The sequence below is a fragment of the Cyprinodon tularosa genome, unplaced genomic scaffold (genome assembly GCF_016077235.1).
Source record: "Cyprinodon tularosa strain WSP-4 unplaced genomic scaffold, ASM1607723v1 ctg521, whole genome shotgun sequence".
Classification (NCBI taxonomy): Eukaryota; Metazoa; Chordata; class Actinopteri; order Cyprinodontiformes; family Cyprinodontidae; genus Cyprinodon; species Cyprinodon tularosa.
The window spans coordinates 77,121-102,601 of record NW_024039254.1 but is presented as its reverse complement, the minus strand read 5'-3'; the positions used below and the strand labels follow the sequence as shown (position 1 = coordinate 102,601).

At 43.4% G+C, this 25,481-nt stretch overlaps 1 protein-coding gene across 1 annotated transcript; it reads right to left on the bottom strand.

The window, feature by feature from the left end:
- Positions 1 to 724: 724 nt before the first annotated feature.
- Positions 725 to 24,792, bottom strand: bms1 (BMS1 ribosome biogenesis factor). The gene is made up of 24 exons (XM_038303943.1): positions 24,677 to 24,792; positions 24,255 to 24,280; positions 21,242 to 21,422; positions 20,977 to 21,167; positions 19,618 to 19,697; positions 18,308 to 18,496; positions 17,853 to 17,995; positions 17,192 to 17,313; positions 15,192 to 15,385; positions 14,977 to 15,119; positions 14,431 to 14,900; positions 14,079 to 14,180; positions 13,814 to 13,968; positions 13,658 to 13,739; positions 13,260 to 13,321; positions 12,901 to 13,104; positions 12,627 to 12,815; positions 8,715 to 8,895; positions 7,846 to 7,904; positions 6,300 to 6,422; positions 6,071 to 6,218; positions 5,810 to 5,985; positions 2,389 to 2,550; positions 725 to 1,673 (listed from the first exon to the last, which is right to left on the bottom strand). Exons 3-24 carry the CDS (start codon positions 21,412 to 21,414, stop codon positions 1,446 to 1,448), a joined length of 3,576 nt encoding a protein of 1,191 aa, XP_038159871.1. The 5' UTR covers positions 21,415 to 21,422; positions 24,255 to 24,280; positions 24,677 to 24,792; the 3' UTR covers positions 725 to 1,445.
- Between the last annotated feature and the right edge of the window lie 689 nt (positions 24,793 to 25,481).

Here is a 25,481-nt window from a genome sequence, read left to right as displayed (position 1 = left end):
AGCCTGCAACTCCGTTTTGAGAAACTGTGCAATGCGAAACAGGCTAATTGCAGCCACTAATGCAGGGATAAATAGACCTGTCTTGCCAGATGGATTTCACTTCTTTTCTTTTTTTAACAGATTGCAGATTGGCACTTTAATTTTTTTCTATCTTTGAGCTTAATACAAATTTTGACACAGCTGCATTTTTGTTTTCTTTATTTTTGAGCTTGCTGTTATTTGATGTAGATAGTTTGTATTTAGATACTACTTGTTACTTCAATAAAATTGGAACATTTTAAGATTGTTGCATATTTCATAAGCATTGTGTTGGGGCGATGGGGACAGGCGGGGCTTGAAAATCCCCCCTTGTCCAAAGTGGGGAATGACAGAAAAAGTTTGAGAACCACTGCTTTAGAGACAGCATGAAAAGTCAGCTGAGTACAAAACATAGAGAGGAAAACAACAAGAAAAGGGACAAGAAGAGAGGGACACAACCTAGAACAGATGATGGATGTCTATTCTATTAACATTTCTCTATCTGTAGAATGGGTCTGCTTTATGTGTTCTCCATTCAGAGGGGCCCCTGCCTGTCTTTGCCTAGGGCCCCACATTTCCTAAATCCACCCCTGCTAGTGTGTAGACTGAACATCAGGAAACGCTGCTCATGCGTGTTCCATCCAACCTGGTGGAGCTGAGATGTTCTGCAAAGAGCGTCCGAACTGGCTGAAGGTGGGAGAGCTGATTATCAACCATAGGGTGGGAACATTTTATTAGGTTCATATTGGTGATACATTTCTATGATGAGGAAGTTCCTGTAAAATCAGTTTAACTGTTAAGAGGGAACCAAACATGGCAGAGTTCAGAGCTGTGAGTCTTTCTGGATGAACTGGAACCTTTGATCAGTCCCATCCATTCCCAACCAGAACAGGAATTTAATCCCATTTTCCAGATAATATCTCCTATTTTCTCTCTGTGGGTCAGTGGAGCAGCTTTAATCAGCTCAGATAAAGAGGCTCGGTTTCTCTACTGATCTGCTAACAGAACCGATGACCTCTGACCTCTACACAGCTCTTATCTCAACCCCGCTCACTGATTGGCTCACTCAGAGCCGGTATGACTCCCACAGTAGGACCTGAGGCGTTGATGGATGCCGTCTGCGACATTCTGCCCTGCTAGCTTCCTCTCCTAGTCCAGACCTGCAGTAGAGGCAGAACAAGTCGACCTGCTTCCATAACGGCACCGAAGTTCAGGCTCAAGATGTCAAGACGTCCAAAGTTGGTGCAGAACGGCGCACCATAATCCTCCAAAAAAGAAGAACTTTCTTTACTACATGAATCAAAGCAGAGACGATAATCTGCAACTGTCAGATTATGTCAGCAGGGATTAAATCCCAGCGGTCAGAGCTGCTGAACTTCCTGCTGCAGGTCTACAGAGTCTCCACAGACGAGTCTGGTTCCAGGTCACTAGTCGTCCTTTGCTGCCCCCTTCAGGCTGGACCGCTGCTTCTTCTGGTCCATCTGACCCATCACTCGGTACAGTTTCTTCTTCGCCTCCCTCTGCCTCTTCAGCTTGGCCTCCTCTTCCTTCTCCTTCTGCTGCAGGAACTCTTTGTGTTTGGCGTGCTGCGCCGTATGGGCCTTCTTCCTCTTGTGATTGTGAACCGTGCTCAGAGCTTGAAGCAGTGCTGCCACCTATGGGAGCGGAAGGAAACTGTCAGCTTCCGACACCAGAACAAAGATCAGATCTCAATAAAATGCTTTTAGATGAACTGATGATTGAAAAATCCCTGCTGAAAATTCTGAGCTCTGTATGGAGTGAAATTTACTCCATTATTGTTGCAGCAAAGAGCATATTTTGTAAGATATGAAAAAAAAATTTCCATCCAGATACGAAACTTTACAAAGGTTTTCACAAGTTTTACAAAACTTTTTTTTTTTTCAAATTTTCCTTTAAAAAAAATTTTTTTTACAGCATGTTTACTTTTTTATTCAATTTCAATATATATATATATATACATTTCTATTTAAAACATTTGTAAATTTTTTCTGCTTTCTATTTAATAACATGTTCTTTTCTTGTAAAAATAATGGAGCAAAGCTCACCCCATACATACACTTCATCCGACGCTATATGTGGATTATTGTCAGATTCAGTTATCCATTCATCCCAGCAGGTGGCGTAAGCTACCACAAAAAAGCTACTTTTTACATCTGAATGGGTAAATATCTGAACATCTTCAGGAGCAGCAGCCTAGATGTCCCTCTTTATAGCTCCACTGTAACTAGATTTAACTCTAGAAGAGCCAATGTGATCAGGATTTGGTTGATTTCTGTATAACACGCCCGTTTCCTCCACAGGCAGCCAGGAGGTGCTGGTCTTTGTGAGAAAGACTGGGACCAGGCTTACCTTCCTCTCCTGGGGCTCCCTGATCACGCTGGGCCTCTGCAGGTCTCTGGGCGTCTTCCCTTTGGGCTGCTGCTGTTTGGGCTTGCTCTTGAAGGGGAGCGCCTTCTGCAGCTCCTTGGGGATGTGAAGCGGGTTGAAGTGCCTCTTTGCTCGGACTATCGGCTGAAACGAGACGCATTACAGCAACAATACAGTTACAAATATCTGGAATAAGTGTTTATTGGTCAATTCTATTCAGTTTATTTCTATAGCTGCAATTCACATGTCAATCCCTCACACTAAGCATGCTTGTAGCGACAGTGGAGAAGAAAAACTCCTTTTGAACAGGAAGAAACCTCCAGCAGAACCAGGCTCAGTGTGAGCGGCCATCTGCTGAGGCCGACTGGGGTTCAAGGAGACAGAAGCAGGCATAGAAAAAGAAGCATAGATACAAAAGGCAGCCGTCAACCAGCTCCACAGGCGGCCCCGTCCAGGAAACACACAGCCAGGCAGACGAGCTCCGAGCCAGCTCCCATGTCAGAGGATGAAGAGAGAACATCCAGTTAGTCACAGTCAGAGAAACAGGACTACACTGAAAAACAGGCCGATTCGCCAACATCTAGAAACAAATGTGTTGATGGCAGCAGCACAGCTGATATTTCTCTCCAGGATGGAGTCACAGCCAAACAGGAACAGACCAGATGAAGCTACTATGAGAAAAAAGCAGAGAGAGCAGAACGTTAGAGATTGAACTAACAGATTCTGCAGAGTGGGAGAATAGAGAAAGAATGAAGCAGAACGATGAAATAGGGGTCCCTATGTCCTCCAGCAGTCCAAGCCTATAGCAGCACAAATGGAGGAAATAGCGCAAGATAAACTAAGTGTTTTGGATGAGGTATAAAAAAAAAAAGGTATATAGCCAAGGAGAAACGTCTATCTGGACTGAGATTCTAACCCTGCCGGATTGGGCTGTTCTCGTTTTACATACACCTATGTCTCTACTTATCCAGCGACTAAGCACACATCACTCTGTTCTTACCGTATTTTCATGACTATAAGGCGCATATAAAATGTGCGGCGCGCCCTATGTGTTAAAGGGAGAAGTGTTACTGCGGACGTTGTTGAGACCATCATGAGAACGTTAAAGTGGGAAGTGTGGGCGTGGATTGTGTAAAAAAGAACAGGTATGTGCTTTATGCAGAACATTGTTGTCATAACAACCCTGAAAATGGCAAAGAGACATGCCTATAAGTGCAATTTTTCCATCCGGACCAGGACTACAGTTGCTCAGCAACGTCCGGCGGATTATAATGAAAAGCTGTCGAGCTTTCACTCCAACTGCAGCAAACACATCGCTGACAAACGCATCCAGCCAACATGGACGAGGTGCCGCTCACTTTCGACATCCCGGTGAATCACACGGTGGAGAAGAAGGGGACCAGCACGGTAGCGATACACACAACGGGGTATGAAAAGGCGCCGTTTACTGTTGTGCTTGGCTGCCACGCAAATGGACAGAAACTGCTGCCTATGGAGATTTTTAAAAGAAAGACTTTGGCTAAAGAGACTTTTCCAGCTGGAGACGTTATTAAGGCAAATAAAAAAGGCTGGATGGATGAGGAGATGATGAAAGCGTGGCTGAGGGAGGTGTATGTGAGGAGACCAGGTGGTTTTTTCCACGCATCACCATCGCTGCGTGCCCATCTCACAGCCGATGTGAAAAACAAGGTGAAACAAATGAACGCTGTGCTCGCCGTTATCCCGGGGGGTCTGACAAAGGAGCTTCAACCGCTCGACATCGGTATGAAGCGGCCGTTCAAAGTAAGGCTGCCAGCGGCGTGGGAGCGATGGATGACAGACAGAGACCACAGTTTCACGAAAAGTGGAAGGCAGCGCCGGGCAAGTTACGCCACCGTTTGCGGATGGATTGTAGATGCTTGGACTAAAGTGTCTGTTGGCTCTGTTGTTCAAGCTTTCGCAAAAGCCGGCATTATTTCTGAGGAGCCGCGCTGCACGGAAAGTGACTGACAGCGAAGAAGGGGAAACTGGCATGTCTGATTTAGCGCAGCTGTTTAATTCAGAAACAGAGGATGATGACTTTGATGGGTTTGATTAATACTTTGTAATAAATACATGAATAAAGCACAATCATACTCAGTTTTGCTCCTGCTATATTTATAAATACGCAGTAGAGGTATTTAAACGTAGTAGAGGACATGTACCTGTATATAAAACCCGCGCCCTATAGTCCGGTGCGCCTTATGTGTGTGTTAGATACAGTAATGGAACACATAACTGAGACTGCGCCTTTTAGTACGGTGTGCCTTATGGTCGTGAAAATACGGTAACTATAAGCTTTATCAGAGGGGGAAGTTTTAAGCCTTGCCTTAAGCTGGACATACACTGTACGATATTTTGCTCTTTTCGGGTCGATTTTCCAGTCGTGTGAGAATTATTATATCGGTCCGAGTTTCAACCTCTTCCTGTGTGGTGTAGTGTACAGGGGGGTACCGAGGGACGATCAGCCTCTAACGACCACCCTTTAGGAATCTTAAGGTCAGGAGAAAATCAAACAAATTTGAAATTCAGTCGGCCGACGTAAGCTCGCATCAGAGCTTCGGGTCGCACAGTGTGAGAACAAACATCATGAGCTGCGAACTTTTAAACCCTGTGGATTGTTGTACAGTTTGAGGTGTAGCTGTGCGCAACGATTGGAAATATCGCAGAGTGTATGCCCAGCTTTAAAAGTAGACAGAGTGTCCGCCTCACGGACTAAAACTGGGTATTGGTTGTACAGGAAAGCTACCGAGTGTCACGGCCAACTTCTTCCATCCATCTCTAGCCCCATTATTTTTTAAGTCTTTGTCGGTTAAGACGGTTCCTCCAGGATTCACAAACGTTGCCTCCGCCAAGTGTTGCTAACGTTTCCAAGCCGCTATTCCCTGCCCTCACTGCCATCTTGGCTGCAGCTTGATCATGAAAACCTTCAAGCCCTGCTTATTTTATACTGGAAGAGGCTTCGTCACGTGATATAACCCAAACAGGTTAACACCAACAGGAATGAGAACAACCGGTCCTTTAACTACTGACCAACGTGTTCCAGAAGCTGCTCTTTCTATCGCTTGTTCAGATCACAGGTTTCAGATTCAGGCCCAAATTGATTTTTTTGGCTAACAGACTGATTTCAAATATTCATGTCGGACCGAGACATTGCTTTGCAGACATCAGTGATGAATATCTAGCTGTTAAATCTGCTTGTCCCATTCACCAGCCAGAGGAAATCGTTCCTATAATCCAGACTCAGACTGGAGGTTTGGATCAGCCGGCGTGATGGAGGTTATCCTAATGCGGCTCAGGGATCCGATCCCTGAAGGTTTGATCTTAGGACTCATGTTTCCTCCTGTGTGGAAGGTGAGGTGTCTGCAGGTTCAGTGGGTGCTACCTTGTACAGAGAGTCTGGGTTGGGTTTGTTCCGGATGCCCAGGTCGTGTTTGAGCTCTCCCAGGGTTCTCATGCCTGACCAGCTGTCCTTCTCACCAGCAGGCAGCAGCAGGGAGGTGACTGGGTTGTAGAGCTGAGGAACCGACACCGGGTACCAGGAGCGAAGGAACACGATGTCTGCAAAACCAAAACGAGTTGACGTTCACTCTCCTCCTCCAGGATTCTGAAGATGCTGACGGGGAACATGCAGGAAAAAACTAACCGCTCATGAGCAGCCGGTCCTCAAACGTGGCTCTGAAGGCTCCCGCTGGGGAAGACAGAGCCTTCTTGATCTGACCCCTGATGCCCGACACCGTCCTCACAGAGGCCCCCTCAAACTTGGCCACCTCCAGAACCGTGTTGAACATCCCCTGAGGAACACAATCAGAACCTTAGACACTGAGCAGCCGCCTGCAGAGCCGCCGTCTGGGAGGAAGCGGCACGTCCCCCACCTTAACGAAGCAGGTGTTCTTAAAGATCTTGAAGGGATATCCGATCAGCTTCAGCTTCTTCACTATGGTCACCGACTTATCCAGATCCAGAACCACTCCAGTGGCCGCGATACGGAAGCTGGACTGCAGAGAGAAGACGGACAGACCATGAAGACCAGATAATAGAACTCTGACTGGTTAAACCCTGGAAAGTTACAGAAGATCTGGACGAGTTGCTAGTTTAATCTCCAGAGGTTTAGTTTCTAGTTTAATCCTCAGAGGTTTAGTTTCTAGTTTAATCTCCAGAGGTTTAGTTTCTAGTTTAATCCTCAGAGGTTTAGTTTCTAGTTTAATCTCCAGAGGTTTAGTTTCTAGTTTAATCCTCAGAGGTTTAGTTTCTAGTTTAATCTCCAGAGGTTTAGTTTCTAGTTTAATCTCCAGAGGTTTAGTTTCTAGTTTAATCCTCAGTGGTTTAGTTTCTAGTTTAATCCTCAGTGGTTTAGTTTCTAGTTTAATCTCCAGAGGTTTAGTTTCTAGTTTAATCCTCAGAGGTTTAGTTTCTAGTTTAAACCTCAGAGGTTTAGTTTCTAGTTTAAACCTCAGTGGTTTAGTTTCTAGTTTAATCCTCAGTGGTTTAGTTTCTAGTTTAATCCTCAGAGGTTTAGTTTCTAGTTTAATCCTCAGAGGTTTAGTTTCTAGTTTAATCTCCAGAGGTTTAGTTTCTAGTTTAATCCTCAGAGGTTTAGTTTTAGTTTAATCCTCAGAGGTTTAGTTTTAGTTTAATCCTCAGAGGTTTAGTTTTAGTTTAATCCTCAGAGGTTTAGTTTCTATTTTAATCCTCAGAGGTTTAGTTTCTAGTTTAAACCTCAGAGGTTTAGTTTCTAGTTTAAACCTCAGAGGTTTAGTTTCTAGTTTGATCCCAGAGGTTAGTTTCTAGTTTAATCCTCAGTGGTTTAGTTTCTAGTTTAATCCTCAGTGGTTTAGTTTCTAGTTTAATCTCCAGAGGTTTAGTTTCTAGTTTAATCCTCAGAGGTTTAGTTTCTAGTTTAAACCTCAGAGGTTTAGTTTCTAGTTTAAACCTCAGTGGTTTAGTTTCTAGTTTAATCCTCAGTGGTTTAGTTTCTAGTTTAATCCTCAGAGGTTTAGTTTCTAGTTTAATCCTCAGAGGTTTAGTTTCTAGTTTAATCTCCAGAGGTTTAGTTTCTAGTTTAATCCTCAGAGGTTTAGTTTTAGTTTAATCCTCAGAGGTTTAGTTTTAGTTTAATCCTCAGAGGTTTAGTTTTAGTTTAATCCTCAGAGGTTTAGTTTCTATTTTAATCCTCAGAGGTTTAGTTTCTAGTTTAAACCTCAGAGGTTTAGTTTCTAGTTTGATCCCAGAGGTTAGTTTCTAGTTTAATCTCAGAGGTTAGTTTCTAGTTTAATCCCAGAGGTTAGTTTCTAATTTAATCCCAGAGGTTAGTTTCTAGTTGAATCTCAGAGGTTAGTTTCTAGTTTAATCCCAGAGGTTAGTTTCTAATTTAATCCCAGAGGTTAGTTTCTAGTTGAATCTCAGAGGATTACTGCTTACTTTCATTCCTGCCACCGACTGCACAGCCAGGAAACCTGAACCCTGTGGGGTGATCGGACCTTGGAGAGGACAAACAGAGAAGAACATTTCATTAAAGCTGGTTTGGACGTTGAACAATATTGGATCAGTAAATCAGGTAAAACAGGGAAATTTCCCTCGGCTCCTCCTGGAGGTCTAAAAGCATTTCCATGCCAATAGGGATCTACTCATGGCCGTTTAAGAACAGGGAAACCTTGATCCTTTCTGCTCAGCAGGAAGCATCTAGAGCTCCTGCTGGAGGCTGCGTTGACCTTGGACCTGAGGAAACATGGTGGACGACCAGCAGCAGAGGACATGGCACCACAAAACATCAGAGAAAGTGGGAATTTAAAAACATGGCTTCTGCTCCGGACTCCAGATTTCTACAGGCAATCAGCTGGCATCAGAGTTAAATTTAAACTGACCTGCTGACCAAGAATTCCATTCAGTTTTATTTAACACAACGGGCCACGACCTTTAAGCTTTAATGAGTTAAATCTTTATGCTTAAACTAATTAGCATTTTAACAATAATGAAGCAAACGTCAAGAAAAAAGGAAAGCTATCAACGGTTTGGGGTCAAACTGATCTCGTTTTATTTACTGAACCAGTTAGACCCCAGTGAGAGTCCTGAAAACTTCCGTTAACTTTTTCGGAATGAATTTGACCAGGATGACTGAAAATCTTCGCAAACTATTTCAGAAATCGATTAATCTGATCAATTGTTTCAGCCCTACTTCAGATTAGCCTCAGCAGCCCCTAGCTCCTTTCCTACCCTGGATAGACTCCTAACCGTCCATCCAGCGAACGCTGAAGGAACAGTCTGAGAAGTTCGTATTACATCAGCCTCACCCCAGATGGAGGCGCCGCAGTGCATGTGCTGCGGCGTGTACTTGAGCAGGCGGTGGCGGCCGTTGTGATCCTCGATGTGATACAGGGGGATGGTCTGGAAGCGACGCCAGCCGAGGGAGAAGATGAGGGGATCCTTCGTCTTCAGGATGCGGTTGTACCATCGGTGTTTCTTCAGCCGCATCTAAAAAACACACCAGCAGGTCGTTAACGGCAGGAACGCTGCAATTCATGGTTACAATGATCAAAGGGAATAAATCCTGATCATCACGGGGTTTTACACCTGAGGCCTTTTTCAGAGCAGGACAGAAAGAGGAGAAACTATCAGCAGGAATTTAATTCAAGGTTAGAGGCAGGAACACAGAAAGAGGAAACACTGGAAATAAAACAGAAATAGGAGACAGAAGGGAAATATAGTTACCGTATTTTCACGACTATATGGCGCACTTAAACGTCTTTTTTTCCCCTCAAAATGTGCGGTGCGCCCTTTGGTGCGGTGCGCCTTATGTGTGTTGTAACTGCGACTTTTGAGACCACCTCAGGTGGTCTCAAAAGTCTCCACCACCTGAGGAGATGATGAAAGAGTGGCTGAATGTAAGGAGACCAGGTGTTTTTTTTCCACTCATCACCATCGCTGTTAATCTGTGACTCCATGCGTGCCCATCTCACAGCTGATGTGAAAAACACGGGGAAACAAATTAACGCTGTGCTCGCTGTTCAACCGCTCGACATCGGTGTGAACCGGACCCAGCAGGTGCAGCAGAAGCAGCGAGTTTACATGCAAAGTCAATGGTTGATGCGCGTATAGGCGCAGCAAAAGGTCCCGAGCGCGTTTTGAGCTGCAGGTGCAGCACGTCGGGAGCGTTTAAGCATCTGACGCACCGCCAACGCGCTGCTGCTGCTCAAGATGGAAAAATTTAAGTTTTGCTGCTGGACGCGCCGCATCAACCAATCAGAGAAGCTGATCTGGGAGCTGACAGCGAGACAGACACAGCGCTCTGATGACATTAACGCAAATGAAAAAGGCTGGAGATGATGAAAGGCAGGTGTATGTGAGGAGACCAGGTGCTTTTTTCCACGCATCACCATCGCTGCGTGCCCATCTCACAGCCGATGTGAAAAAAAAAAGGTGAATCAAATGAACGCTGTGCTCGCCGTTATCCCGGGGGGTCTGACAAAGGAACTTCAACTGCTCCACATCAGTGTGAAGAGGCCGTTCAAAGTAAGGCTGCGAGCGGCGTGGGAGCGATGGATGACAGACGGAGACCACAGTTTCAGGATAAGTGGAAGGCAGCGCCGGGCAAGTTACGCCACCGTTTGCGGATGGATTGTAGATGCTTGGACTAACGTGTCTGCTGGCTCTGTTGTTCAAGCTTTCGCAAAAGCCGGCATTATTTCTGGGGAGCTGCGCTGCACGGAAAGTGACTCTGACAGCGAAGAAGGGGAAATTGGCATGTCTGATTTAGCGCAGCTGTTTAATTCAGAAACAGAGGATGATGACTTTGATGGGTTTGAATAATACTTTGTAATAAATACATGAATAAAGCACAGTCATACTCAGTTTTGGGCCCGCTGTATTTTTAAAATACGCAGTAGAGGTATTTAAAGGTAGTAGAGGACATGTACCTGTATATAAAAAATGCGCCCTATAGTCCGGTGCGCCTTATGTGTGTGTTAAATACAGAAATGGGACACATAACTGAGACTGCGCCTTTTAGTATGGTGCGCCTTATGGTCGTGAAAATACGGTAATAAAATACGAGGGCTGTTCAGTAAGTAATGCCCCTGACCCACTTCCAGGTGTTTGATCTAGCTGACATTTATCATGTTTCATTATTTCTATCTCTATATATTAGGTGTTAAATTACGGCTCTGGACTGATTGTAGTTTCTGATTGACAGGAGTCTGAACTGAGTCACGTCTGAAATGGAGCCTATTGATTGTCGAGCAGTGATCTGGTTTTTGTAAGGTCACATGATGCAGCATCATCACCAGAAGTAACTTTCATGTACCTAAAGCCTCCTGTGGTGTGTGGATCGCTGCTCGACGCTCAACAGGCTCAGTTCAGACTCCTGTCAATCAGAAACCACAATCAGACCAGAGCCGTAATTCACCACCTAATATATAGAGATATAAATAATGAAACATAATAAATGTCAGCTAGATCAAACACCTCGAAGTGGGTCAGGGGCATTACTTACTAAGCGCCCCTCGTATTCAACATGGGTGGAAAAATACGGTGGGATATGTTAATAAAGCCGCCTAAACCAAATATCACATCAAGTACAGTGCTATATGGAGTGAATTTTGCTCAATTATTGATGGACACGTTTTGTAAATGGAAAATTAAAAGAAATTGAAAGTTTCCTTTATCTTTTTTAATAAAAATAATAATATTTTTCTCTTATTTTTCCCCTTTATTTTTTAGTTTTTAAATATTTTTTTTCCCCCTATGCCTGAATTTTCTATTAATCAGATTGAGTTCAATGGTTTTCCCAGATCCCGTTCTTCCCTCCTGGGGGGGCGGGATGTTTTCTGAGCTGAGGAGCAAAGACGCGTTTCTATTGGTCTGCTGAACGTTAGAAAGAACTATCTTGTTGTTGTTTGGATTGGGCGGGAAGTGAAAACAAGATGCAATTTGAAAAAAGCTAAATCTGCAGAACTCACTCTAAAAAACATAAATAATGTAATTCTCAAAGTTTATTTCTGTTTACAAAAAGGTTTGTTTTTATTTGAAACAACAAAGGATCAAAATTTACCCCATATTATTCTATTTTTCTGATTTATTCCAGTAATAACTTTAATGTAAGATTAGATTTAAAAAAAAGTGATGATTTTAAAAGATAAGTTTGGGTTAGGTTTCTCGCTCAGTGTGTCTGCTGATTTTCATGTCATAATCATGACGCTTTTTTAGCCGCTTGTTACCCAGACAACAACAAATAATTTCCTTATGACCAAGAAACAGCCGGATGTGGATTTTTTCAGTCTGGGTTGCTGCTGCTGCTACTTTTAGACACAGCAGGCAAACCTGCAGTAAGCCGGGCGATGGGAAAGAAGGAGAAGATGATGAGAAAAAGAGAGCAGAGAAAGTGTGGACTGCTGGAAGAACTGTGGTGAACTGGTGAAAGAAAAGTGAAATGGTGCTCAAAGATGACCCTGAACATTTAGAGGATGTTTGGCTCAACCTGCTGCTGTGAAGCAGGATTCTCCTCCATGAACAGAATCAAAAATAAATATGGATCCAGGCTCATAATGAGCTCCTTGATATGAGCTTTAGAACGGCTTAGTCTCCATTCAAACCAGGTTTAAAGCCTTGCAGGGCAGCATAAAGCCCACTGCCAACATTAAGACAGAAAAAAGAAAGAAAAATAATAAACGCTCAGTTCAGGTGTTTGAGAAAATATGGGAATCAGGAATTTTCTATATACTAAACTGAACTATTGTTGTTCTCTAGTGGAAAAATTAAATCTTTAGTTAAAAGTTCAATGTATAACATGGATACATAAAAAACTGCTTTTTATTTCAGTGTTTAATTCTGTTTAAACTAACAGATTATAATTAAAAATGTCTCCGGACCTTTACTGGTTGATGATTTTCTTTATTCTGACTTTTTATCGGTTAGCCCTGCTTTATGGCATCCAGGCTCCAAACTGTCTTTGCATTTCCTGCTGTCTTTCACAGCTGTTATAATAACTAACGATGCACATTATTATCGGTTATGGAAATTGATGGATCTTAGTTTTGAAACTAAATATTAGACACCAGTTTATCCACCAATCGGATTATTGATCTTTAAGGCCCAGTTTCTGTGTCAATAATGTGAGAATCTGCCTGCAGGATCCGATCACATAAACCCAACGGATGCGTGAAACAATGCTGAAGTAAAGACGTCAGTGGATGTTCTAATGGACGTACCTGAAGGTATCCCACGTTTCCTTCGCTGGAGCCCAGTCCACCCAGGATGACGGGGTAATGAGGGTCAAAGTTCGTGACAAACTCGCAGGGCAAAGAGCAGATCTCCACTCGGACGTACATTCCCGGCCGGAAGCCTTCGTACTGAACTCTGCTCTCGTCATCCATGTCCTCGAACGCCGCCCTGTTCAGCTGAGCAGCGAGAGGAGAGACAGAGGGGCATCAGAAACTGGGAGCCGTCTGCTGGGAGACGCTCCAACTGCTGCACTTCCTGTACCTCCGCCTGCTTCTGCATCTCCTCCTTCAGGTCATCAAAGTACGTAGCATCGCCGCCGTCGTCGTACTCGGCGTCAAAGCGCTCCTTTAGCCGACGCTTCTTCTCCAAACGTTTGTTCTTCTGAGCCTCTTCATCATCCACCTTCACCTGGATCTCTTCCTCTTCTTCATCATCATCATCATCATCAGCCTGATTCTCTGTATTCTGCAGATTAAACAGTTGATCAGAGACGTGAACGGATCAGCAGGGATGACACATCGACCTTCATGGATCCAAGTTCTAACTGTCCTCTGAAAGGAAGCAGAACCACCTCTTTAAAAGCTCTGCTCAGCCAAACATCGCTGCGCTGCATGTCGTACCTCAGGGTGGCTGACGTGGACTTCTCCTGTTTCCAGATCTTCAAAGTCACCATACAGCTCCTCTAAAGAGAGGAAAGACGTCTTTTTATGATCGTTACAGTAATTTAGTGGCAGGAAAGGAAACTATGGAGAAAAACAAAGATGGCGCCTAAAACTCAGCATCTTCTCATCAGCATGGTGATGGTTGTAGAACAGATTTTATCCTGGTCGATCTGAACCGGGTCCAGAACGGGCCACAGACAGGAAGTGACCCGCTCCATCGGGACGCCATGAAGCGGCGTTTTTAGGAAAGGTGATTAATTTGTTGGAATCAGGGTTGACTGAGTGAGGAACAGTGATGCGTTTTTCTGATGATCCATGGATCTATAAAACGTTGCTGCTCTAGAATCTGGACTCACCGTCTTGTTTCAGCAGAGTTTCTGCATCCTGGCCTTCCTCCCACTTCCCTGTGACGAAACAATCCCTGATGGAGTCCAGCATCTGAAACAGAACCTCTCATTAGAGCCCCGATCAATCAGGAAGCCAGAGGACCGTGGAAGTGGGCGGAGCTTCACCTCTTCGCCGTCCCAGTCGCGTCCTGCGTCGGGCTGGAACCGGGAACAGTCCAGGGCGTTGGCCTGGACCTTTTTGCTTTTCTGAGGCCGGCTGACTCTGAACAGCCCGCCCAGCTCCTCCTCCTCATCCTCCTCCTCCTCCTTCGCCTCCACAACTACAAGAACCAAACTTGGGTTTGAAATATCCTTCAGATGGTTCAAATGCAGCTGTTCTTTGTTGCTAAGGCAACCGGCTCTGCTTCAGTGCATCCACCTTTCTGCATACCTGAACCATAGACCAGCTTCCTGAGGTTTGGAGCAGCTTCCTGTTGCCGTAGGAACGCCTCGGCTGCCCTCTGCTGCAGGCCCTCCTTCCATCTAAGAGCCCCTGAGGATGAAAACGGACAGATTAAAGTCATCAGCTCCTCCTGCAGACAAACCCGGAGAATGTCCCAAACATTCTCACTCATCCAGGTCATAGACATTCCAAAAAAGGAAAAACATTGTTTTTAATTGTCTTTTTTTATCCCAAATCTTTACGCTTCAAAGGTAAATAAGTCTCTTTAAAGCCTCAAAGCAAAAACTTAAATAAAAAAAGATAAAAAAATCAGTTAATTCAATAAAGAAAAAGAAAATACCCTGCTCTTCCTCCTCCTCTTCGTCAGACTCCTGCTTCTCCAGGTCTACAGCTGCACCACCTTTATCCTCACTCTCCTCCTCTTCTTCCTCCTCCTCCTCATCTTCAGAACTGTGCCCAGAGTCACCAGGTGACCCCGCCTCCTCTTCCTCCTCGCTCATCTCCAGGTCGTCTTCGCTGTCTGCAAAAGCTGGCATCTCGGCTGAGCTTCCTGTCCTCAGCGCCTCTGCCTCCACCTTCTGCTTCTTCTGCGGTGGAGCGCCACCTGCTGACTTCTCTTTACAGTCTGCTGCCGCCTGCGGATGCTCCTCTTCGTCTTCATCATCAGCCTGGTCACTGCCGTCGCTGTCGTCGTCCTCGCTGTCACTGCCGCCGCTGTCGTCGTCCTCATCCTCAGTGAAGACCACCTTCCTTCGCTCTCTTTGGGTGTTTGGATCCCAGACCGTTTCCTCCTGGAAGCCCTGCTCCTCCCTGCAAACAAACACAGGCTGGATCATCTCCCGAGGCGCCACACAGGTGGAGCTCCACCTTCTGCATCAGAACTGACCTGGCCTCTTGGCTGATGCCTGCGGAATCCAGAGTGGCCGAGCCACTGAACAAAGACACCTTACTGGCGGCCATCTTGGTGTCCAGGGTGGCGTGCGTGTCGATCAGAGACTGCACCAGCTCGGTGGTGGGACGCAGCTCCTCCTTCAACACATTGAGGAACACTGTGAGAGGCCGCTCTGCCTCATGTAGGCAAGCCGTGGAAACGCTCCGTACCTGCAGCTGGTTGACGTGGCCGGCCGGCAGGTCGATGTAGACGGCGTCCTTGTCATAAACCAGTCCTCCAACGCCAGCCATGGGGGCGTAAAGCAGACGCTCCTTCTGGTTCAGAGCCCTCTTCTTCTGAGCGTCTGGCAGCGGACATGGGTCGGGCAGGAAGTTCACGTCACTCACCTGGAAGTCTCCAACACCTGATGAACACAGACATTCAGACTCATCAACACGGTTCTGCTTCCCTAAAACAGATGTGTTCAACAGCGGGTCCGTGACCCCTAGGGGTCCACGGAGGTACCGCATGGTGGTCACCAAAGTTTTGGTTGATAACTTTTTTTTATATTCCCTCTTGCAGTTTTTTCCACTAATTAAAATGTCTTTAAATCCACATTAACATGAATTCAACACACTGTAGTAAACAGATAAATGGAGGCAGAAGATGTCTTTCAGTCATCAATGCTCACATTCAGAGACACACAGGAGCTCTTTCAAGCTGGACACCGTTTCATTCACAACACCTGTCCCATCAACCAGGAATCAGAAACTGGTGGGAACAGAGCAAGCTGCTACCTAAGCTAACATTTCAGTGCAAATGCTGGTTTCCTGCCAGGTGTGGAGGAGATGCTCTGAATGACAGAGCAGGACATGGAGGTTCTGGTTCTGCTGGAGGTTTCCTGTTAGAAGGGAGATTTTCCTCCCCACTGCCACTTCATGCATGCTCAGTGGAAAGGATTGCTGCAGAGTCCACAGCTCAGTAGGGCTGCAACAAAATCACAATTAAATAAAGTGTAATTTTCAAATCGCAGAATCACTCTTTTTCAGTCCTATTAACTTAGCAAGATTAAAATTCCAAATTTCTAACTCCAGCTCTTTAGGTAGCAGTAAAAAGCTTAAAGGTCGTCCTTCTTTTAGCCCGTTTTGAAGGACAGGTCTGATGTATCCTCGCTATCCTTGGTTTTCCCAGGATTCCTTGCGAGTCCAAGCAAGCTGGCTGCTCCGTGCTCAGAGGAAAAAGGGAAATAACGCTGAACAGTGGTGAATATTGGAAGTGCAGTTTAATATAATCCACTCTGTGAATAGTTCCGTCTAAAATAAATGAAAATAGTTGTTTTAATGGTTATTGGGTCAGATGTGTGGCGGTAGTGTTTGATTTATTGAAAGATTTTTAACTGTTACTGTGGAAATTTGTTTGGTTGTAATTTAAGGACAGATTCTGCTTTTTCTCATAGTAGCTTCATCTGGTCTGTTCCTGTTTGGCTGTGACTCCATCCTGGAGAGAAATATCAGCTGTGCTGCTGCCATCAACACCTTTGTTTCTAGATGTTGGAGCTTGGCCTGTTTTTCAGTGTAGTCCTGTTTCTCTGAATGTGACTAACTGGATGTGCTCTCTTCATCCTCTGACATGGGAGCTGGCTCGGAGCTCATCTGCCTGGCTGTGTGTTTCCTGGACGGGGCCGCCTTTACAGTTGCCTTTTGTATCTATGCTTCTTTTTCTATGTCTGCTTCTGTCTCGTTGAACCCCAGTCGGCCTCAGCAGATGGCCGCTCACACTGAGCCTGGTTCTGCTGGAGGTTTCTTCCTGTTAAAAGGGAGTTTTTCCTCTCCACTGTCGCTACAAGCATGCTTAGTGTGAGGGATTGCTGAAGAGTCAATGAGTCGATGTAATCAGCTGATTTTCCTTAGATAGAAAACTTTGATTCAATTTGACTGGATGATCTTGTTGAATAGTCTCTCAATAGGAGCTCTAGAAATAGACTGAATAGAATTATCCTGGTTGCTGCGTCTCTGCAACCTTCTCTAAGTCAAAAACTGGACGGGTTCTGCATCCAATCAATGACTGGATGCAATCAGCAACCCACCCTAAAGAGGAAACACGTTTGAAATACAAGTCAGCTGTTCAAGGGATGCCAGCAGTAGCACAGCATGGTTCACTGGTGCCGGTCCGTTTAGAACGGTCCAATCAGGAACCAGAACAGCCAGAGCTACGGCTCCACTGCGTGTACCTGGGATGTGGACCTGGCCTTTGTTTTTCAGATGCGCCCCCCTCAGGTAGCCGTACAGCGACACAGTCCGGTCACATTTGGGATCCGTCCGGATCTTCTCAGGGTCAGTTAAATCCTCCATACTGGAAAAAAATACAGAAAACTCAATGAAATAGAAAAATGAGCATTGGTGAACATAACTGCTGCTTTAACCGATGAGGTTGATGCGACACAAACGGACTGGTGCCAGTCGGTCCAGCTGTTCCTCCTGTGAGGAAATGCTGGGAGACGAGGAAGAACCCAGATGGGTGGAGATCAGATGGAGATGAGCTCTACTGAAGTTATTATGCTAAGATGAGATGTTCAGACTGACAGCGTGTTTATGAAAGGAAACCGAAGAATCGGTTGGCTGGTCTATCGGCCGATACTTTGATATGAAACCGATTTTTTCCACCAATCAGATCGAATTCAGTAAAGGTCAGAAAACCTGTCAATCAATGGCTTCAACTACAATTATTTTAGAGGCTTTCTAGGGTTACATTCAATGATTTGGACCAATAAGAATGACCAACTTGTTCTTCTCTCTGGTTAGAAGATCAACGGTAGGAAGCCGAGTCCTTTGTGCTACAGCTGTGGATTAAACAACAAACTGGGGAGGTGAGTTTCCAGCGCGGCCGCTCACCGGTCAGCCAGCACATAAGGATGAGAGGTCTGCCACACCAGAGGACGGAACTTCATGACGGAGATGAAGCGGCCCAGATTCTTCACCTCCTGCGTCTGGTACTCGCCGTACACCATCCCAGACAGGTAGAACAGCTTGGCTCCCTGAAAGACCCAGACCAGCATTCAACTTTATTGTCATTACACAGGTACAGGTACAAGGTAACAAAATGCAGTTTAGGTCTAACCAGAAGTGCAGGATAAATAATGGTTCTATAAATACAGGACATGGGTTTTTCTACTGAATGAGTATAGAGATGAATACTATGATAAATAATGAATATAATATATAGATCACTAGTGTTATGAACTAAATTTACAGCTGGATATGTACCGAATATAATATACAGATGGATATTACTATAAAAAATAAAAAAAAAGAACCACGGCCCGCCGTCAGAACCACGGTCGTCTCACCTGGTAAACCTCCGTCCAGAAACGGTGTTTGAGGTTTTTCTTTGTCTTCCGCAGAGACTTGTTGTTCTTGAAGGAATCCAGGTGGGTCAGGACCCCCATGATCCGAGGGAAGCCGTGAACCTGGCAGATGTTGAGGAACTCGAACGTCTCCATCTCAAAGCCGAAGCTGGCGTCGATTAGCATCAACACCTGCAGGAAGGAGAACACCCGCTTTATTCCTGACAGCCACGCAAGAAAACATTTCGGTTCTAATAATCAGATTCATTTAACACAAAAATACATCAGCCCTCCTCAACATGACGCTGCCACCACCGTGCTTCAGTCTGAGGGGGCATTGATATGTCTACGTTTACATACATCCACAGAAGGACCCTTAATTTTAATGACTGTGGACAGAAAACTCTGATTTCTCTTATTTCATAGATATAGGTATGCTATTTATGCAGTTTTTACTCTGTTTCACCTGAAAGGCCGCGCAATGTCTGAGTGAGGAGCGTTTGCAACTATTCCCATAACAAGTCTGGTTCTTTCTTAAGGTTTATTCATAACGTTTCTGTTTAACCAAAGTGTCTGTTTTGACTCTGACTACTTTCCGTTGTTTTAAGTAAGGGGGAACGAACAGAACAGGGCTGATTCCCGTGCAATAAGGGCCGTATGATGAACTGCGTGCGCGGGCTACCGTTCATTCATCCTGTCCGCTGAACTGCTGCTAGTTTTACTCACATGCCTGGAAGATGTCTAGAGCTACTACCACAGATGATCTCGCTCTCCAGATGGAATTGAACGATTAAGATTAGCTAGCTGAACAAATAGAAGGGGTAGAGCGTAGCCGCCTGTGGCCTCAGCTGCCTGTCACTACTCCAGTCCGGCGCGCGGATGACGTCATACACGCGCCGCTTTGTTTAAAAAATATATAAATATAAAAAATATAACGGCGGATATCTGGGGGACAGTGATTGGCCTACATGTTCTGAATGCTGGCGTACCATAAAGAATAAATTCTGATCAGTTTAGTTTGTGCCTTCAAGTCGTTGCCCAAAGGAAGACGTTACTTGGATATAACCTAACGGAATATCTTCAGGACGGCTCCAAATGACACAAAACTAATATGGGTGAGTAGAACATGATGGAATAACGTAAAATCAAGGGCCCAATGTAAAAGAAAAAAAAAACAGTGTTCCCCTTTAAGGCCTTTTTGGAGAGGGCGGGTCTTTTCTAAAATCCTCCACTTTACGTTTGATGTGTTTGACCTTAAAGGGACTTTCCTATTTTTTACCGGTTTCCTGCTTCCTTGAACATTAAACACTCACCAGGTCTGCCACCTTAGCAAGATCGATCATGGTGTTTATGTCGCTGCTGCACTCCATGAACGTCAGCCGACGTTTTTTACCTGAGGGGACAAAACACTGAGGTTTATACCACAGAAGAAGAGGTTAGAGGAGACGCTTCATGGATCGGGTCACTGATTAATGAACCGACGCAGAAAAACACAGAAACAACTGAAGCCCAAAAAACTTTGATCTGAAGCTATCGGGATGAATGTGCTGCCTGGAATCCTGGACATCTTCAGGCTTTACCAGCGTCAATAAAGAGCAACAATCCATAGATTGGGAAAAAAAAATATCTCTAGGCTTATTTGGAATGTCGCTAAAAGCAGAATTACATTTAAACACTTTCAACCTCATTTAAAAAAACTATTTCTATGCAGCGCAGCTATAATAGTTTGGAGAAATTCACACTACATGACAAAGTGGAAACAAATAGAAATGGGTAACATAGATCATGCACAATCTATGATGACAAATAACGGTAAGAGGAATTTTAAGGAAAATTAGAAGAAATACATTTTAGTTTTCCAAACTCTGCAGAGAGATTTTTGCATGTACCTTCAGGTACGGGACTAAAAGGGGAAAGCCCAGTTCTCCCGGCTGAAAGTGAACGCTGCATAAAGAATTAATAGTTAACAGGAAAACCTCAACGCTGTCCCATTAGGGACAAATGGGTGAAGACATAAGTGAGGACATGTGGGACACTATCTGTAAATCGCAGGTTCCCACTACTAGTTCTAGGAATTGGAAAATTTAAGTTGGAAAAGTTTAGTTGGGTTTTTTATTTCTCCAGAGGATAAAAAAGGAAGCACTGTCTTTAAAGCACACATTCTGTCCTCCTCCGCTCTCCCCCTCCTGCAAAGATCTTCTGGCTGTGCTGCAATTTGTCCCAATTTTGGGAAAATGTTGCCAAAGAAATAGATAAGATCTTGGAGTTCACCCCCCAAGAACAACACTGACATTATATTTTAGTCATTTAAAGGGGGCAGAGATTCAGAAGAAGGATCTTTACTCTTTAAAATTCTGTTGGCAGCGGTAAAAAAAGGCCGTCACACACACATTTAACCCCGTAGAGTTAAAAAGTGGATGGAGGCTGTAGAAGAAATTCCCAGCATGGAAAGACCTTTTATAAAAAGGCTGCAACAAGCAAACTATGAAGATCTTTGGAAAAAGTAAAATAATGATTTCTGACCAGCTGTGTTCTGTAAGTTGCTCTGTTTCTTATTATTTCTATATTATAAATGAAATACGGGTGAGAAGAACAAAGAAAAACACTGCGAAATATCATTTTGGCAGAAAACCAAAGTGGCGGCGAGCAGGAGGAGCAGAGGCTGAGCTAACCGGACACGATGGTCACGGGTCCACAGATGTCTCCAAGCTTCTGTCTGGTGAAGTTTTTAATCAGGCAGCGGATCAGGGTGCTCTTCCCAACCTTGGGGGGTCCGACAACCACAATCACAACCGGGGGCGGTTCCAGGGGGGTCCGGTCCACCAGAGGGATGTGGTGTTTTTTGGTTTTCAGGTCCTGGGCTCTGCAGGAAAACAAAACCTTCAGCAAACCAGGAGGATTTGAAGCAAACGGATGTTCGGATTGGGAGAGACGAACCTGTGGAAGGTCTTGGCCATGCGGACGGCGGACTGCACCGCAAACGCTTTGGGGTTCCGTTTACGCTCATCTTCTTCCACGGATCCTCCCTGTTTCTTGGCTTTCTTCTTCTCTGCCTTCGGTCCGCTGTGCTTCTGCTGGTGCTTCTTCTGTTTCTTCTCTTTTCCATCCATCCTGCTCTCTGTCAAGCACAAAGTGGATGATATTTATCAGCAGAGACCACATGACTAGGGCTGAGTGATATATCGAATAAACTCGACATATCTCATGTTTCCTTCCACACAACATGTAAAATGACTCCATCGCAACCATCAAGTACAAGCATGGCGACATTAAGCCGTCTGCATCCATTTCACTGATTTTATTTTTCCCACGCACTTTGAATGCATCATAAACCCCTCCTCCAAACAGGATTATTTTCACACGCTCTACAGCAACCTGCAAACTAAACATGGCGACAGCAGGTGATTCAGCTGAGCGATAAACGCAGCGGTTTGGATTTCACGACGAGGACGTCAAACAAAAGGCGCTAATTTTTAAGACGTGCCGCAAAAACCATGGCTGCAAAGGAAGCAGAACAGATTTATTCCACCATCCAGTGTAAACTCTGCATGTCAGCGTCTCCCCGCCCACCAATTAAAACGTTCAATCAATCAGCTGTGAAGCCGACGGCGTCGTTTGAAAAGGCGATCCCGTATGAGAGAAACAGGAAGAGATGGAGGGAAATCACAGACGGCATTTATGACTTTATTGAAATGTTTTTTAGATGCTCTAATAGCTGTGATGGGATCAAAGGTTTTACAGACGTTTTTCTAACATTCTCAATTTTCCAACTTTTAGTGTTTCTTTAAAATCCAAGCAGGTAAAGATCAATGCTAATAGATGCTATGATAATGCTTTAACTTTTGGACGGTATTTCCACTTTTGCTTTCTAATTTTAGCTCAGTTTCTTTTTTCATTCTGCATTTTTATTTTTAGATTATGTACAAAGGAGCCCTTTTTATTTTGCATTTTATTTATTATTGTGTGTTTTTGCTTTGCTTCCTGTTTGGTTGCTGGGATCTTATTAAAGGTCTAATTCTGACACCCAAAGACATCATGGGGCAGAATAGCTTTCAGCTGGTTAAAATAAATTAAAATTTAAAAACAAAAGGTTTGAGTAAATCAGTGCAATTTTCTGCACTCTTGTTTTTGAAAGTAATTTAAACATATGGTGATGTATATCGTATATCGCGATTATAGCCCAAATACATCGTGATGTTAGATTTTCGTCATAAAGCCCCGCCCATCAGAGGATTTATCCCCGGAACCACTGGCGTTTCCTCTCCACCTACAGCAAAAGCTGTCAATGTCTGCTTCTGCTGAGCACCTTAATTCTCGCACTTCATGCTACGAAACTCTGTTTCTAATAGGGTTGTCAAAAGTATCGATACTCAAAAAATTTATCGATACTGAAACGTTGTATCCGGATACAATACTCATTTTCAAAAGTATCGATACAGCCATCTAAAGTGCAGAATAGTGGAAAATGCACTTTCAGACTTTTTTTGTAAGAGGTGCAGCTGCTGAGAATTATTTTTGTTTTTTAACCGGTTTGGCTAGCGTCATTGTTATGTGTGCAAAGCATAGCCAAGGAAGGAACACTTAATTTGAATTTTGTAATTTTTTTATCAAGCTTGCTTAATATTGTGCACAGCATACAACCTCAAAATATTATTCTTATTGTTTTTTTATTTATTTCTTGTATTTTTTATGTAATGAAAATATTTCTGTTGAATTTTAGAGTCTTTGTTTTTATTCTTGTGGTATCGAAAAGGGTATCAAGTATCGAATATTTTACTTAGTATCCGTATCGCGTTGTAAAGTTTAGTATCGTGACAACCCTAGTTTCTAATAATCTTTATAACTTGCTGGGACATAAATATCAGTTTTAATACGCAGTAATTAGTGTGTAATTATGAGCCCTATTTTACATTAATTCATGTTATTTGTTTGTTAAAAATCAGGTAACAGATGCACATTACATTAACATTATTTTCCTCTGATAAAATCTGTTTATTCCTGCATCATTTCCTGTTTGTTAAACCTGCTGCAAACAAAAAAAAAAAAATCAATTTACTTTTTAGCAATAGTCAAAATAAATTTTTTTAACTCAATTGTGGCAAAAACACAGCGAACGTTTTTTATATGTGCGTTTACAAATTCAGGTAGAACGAGCCTGATGGGAGTTTTAAAGTAGGAAGAATCAAAAATACTGAGAATATTCCGGTGGAGAGGAAAACCTTGAGGCGAAGAATCAACAGTTTCAACATTTCAAAACCTGAGAAGAATCTTCAGCTTCCAGTTCAAAAACCAACCGCATTAAACCGGTTCCACACTTTTCAACCAGCCTGAGACTGATTGAGGTTCTTTTTAAGGCCCATTATCAGACATCAGTCTAACCGATCACTGACGGGTCGGGTGCTGCCAATATTTTGTTCTTCCTCTGTTTACATAATAAAAATTACACAATGATAACAAATGTTACACAAATCTAAAGGTAAACAACATGAAAACCTTTTTATAGTAAACAGATGAAGCTGCCATGGATGAATAAACAGCTAAAATCAGACAGATCTGCCTCTATTGTCTTTTAATTGTTTCTCTACTTGTTTTATTTCTGTGTTTTTAAACTTAATGATTGTTTGAATCAAATTAAACTCAAACCTTTAATGTGTGCATCAGACTGAAGATAAAATCAGTGTCTGATGGAAAGGAGTATATTTCAGCTTCAAACATCAAAATAAATAAAACAGAGAAACTAAAGTCTAAATTAATTTGTGATTTCTAAAAATCTGGTGGTTGATTCAAGTGAGTTTTTATTCAGCAAACAGGGAAGAACAGAAACCAGACAGATTAAATGATTTAGGTTCAAATTAAAGAAAATAATCGGTCCTAAAAGAAGACTGCTGATGGCCTCAGTTAAATAATGTCCCAAATAATTATAAATAAATATGAATAAAAAGTTAATTACCTTTTCAGGGTTTTATCAGTTAGACCCTGGAAAGAAAAGAACCAAAGAGAATTCAGAAGGAAGGAAGTCAGAGAGAAAGTAAAGATATTTTCAGCTCTGATCGGCTTTTCTGACTGTTTATAAATCCCACATCCAGGCCTTATTATTTATTAAAAAAAAATAATATTTATTTATTTAATTATTATTTTTATTCTAAAAAATCAGTTAATTAACTTAGAGGATAAACACAGGATTAAGGTTAAAGGATAAAAACAGAGACAGTTCTGATCTGTAACCAAACAGGAAGATGAATCTTCTCCCTGCTGGGATACAAACAGGGTCTGTTTTAGAGACCAAAAGCTTCCAGAAATGAGGCTGGAGGTCAGAGCCGCCATGTTTGGTCAGACTGAAGCTCTGCTGAAACTTTTAAATTATAATATTACCTGAACATTAAACCGCGAGCAGCTTTTCCTCCTGTTTAGGTCTCACACGTGCGCTGGAAACACCGAAACGGAAGTTCATCACGGTGCACCGGTAAATCACCCGACTGGAAACAAACCTACAAAAGTTACAATGTCGCCCCCTGCTGGCTAAATGAATAGAATAGAATAGAATAGAATAGAATAGAATAGAATAGAATAGAATAGAATAGAATAGAATAGAATAGAATAGAATAGAATAGAATAGAATAGAATAGAATATGAAAATACCTTTATTGTCCCACAATGAGGGAATTCTGGTGTTTAAAGCAGCAAAAAAATTGTAGAAAAATATGGTGACACAAACGTGGACATTTTTTGAATACAAAAGAAAATAAAAAGCATTTTCTTTTCCTTATGTTGTGCTTTTCGTTTTTTGGCTGCTGAGGCTGTTAGGTTAACATGATAGACTGGTTTTAGTCTTGAGGTTGACGCGGCTGTATAAGCTGGGATGTCAAACCACTCATTCTAGATATTTGTTCCCCACATGGTCTGAAAATCCATCCATCCATTTTCCCATCACGCTTCATCCTTACTGGGGTGGTGAGGGCTACTGGTGTTTATCTCCAGCTCTCTACTGGGGGGTTCCACTGGACAGTTCTTCAGTCCATCGCAGGGAAACACAGAGACAGACAGGACAAACAACCATTCACACACACACAATTCAATTGAGTTTATTTCTATAGCTCCAATTCACCTCATTTCATCTCAGGTCACTTTATAGATCCAGATGAACCAGATCATCAGGAAGAAACCTCCAGCAGAACCA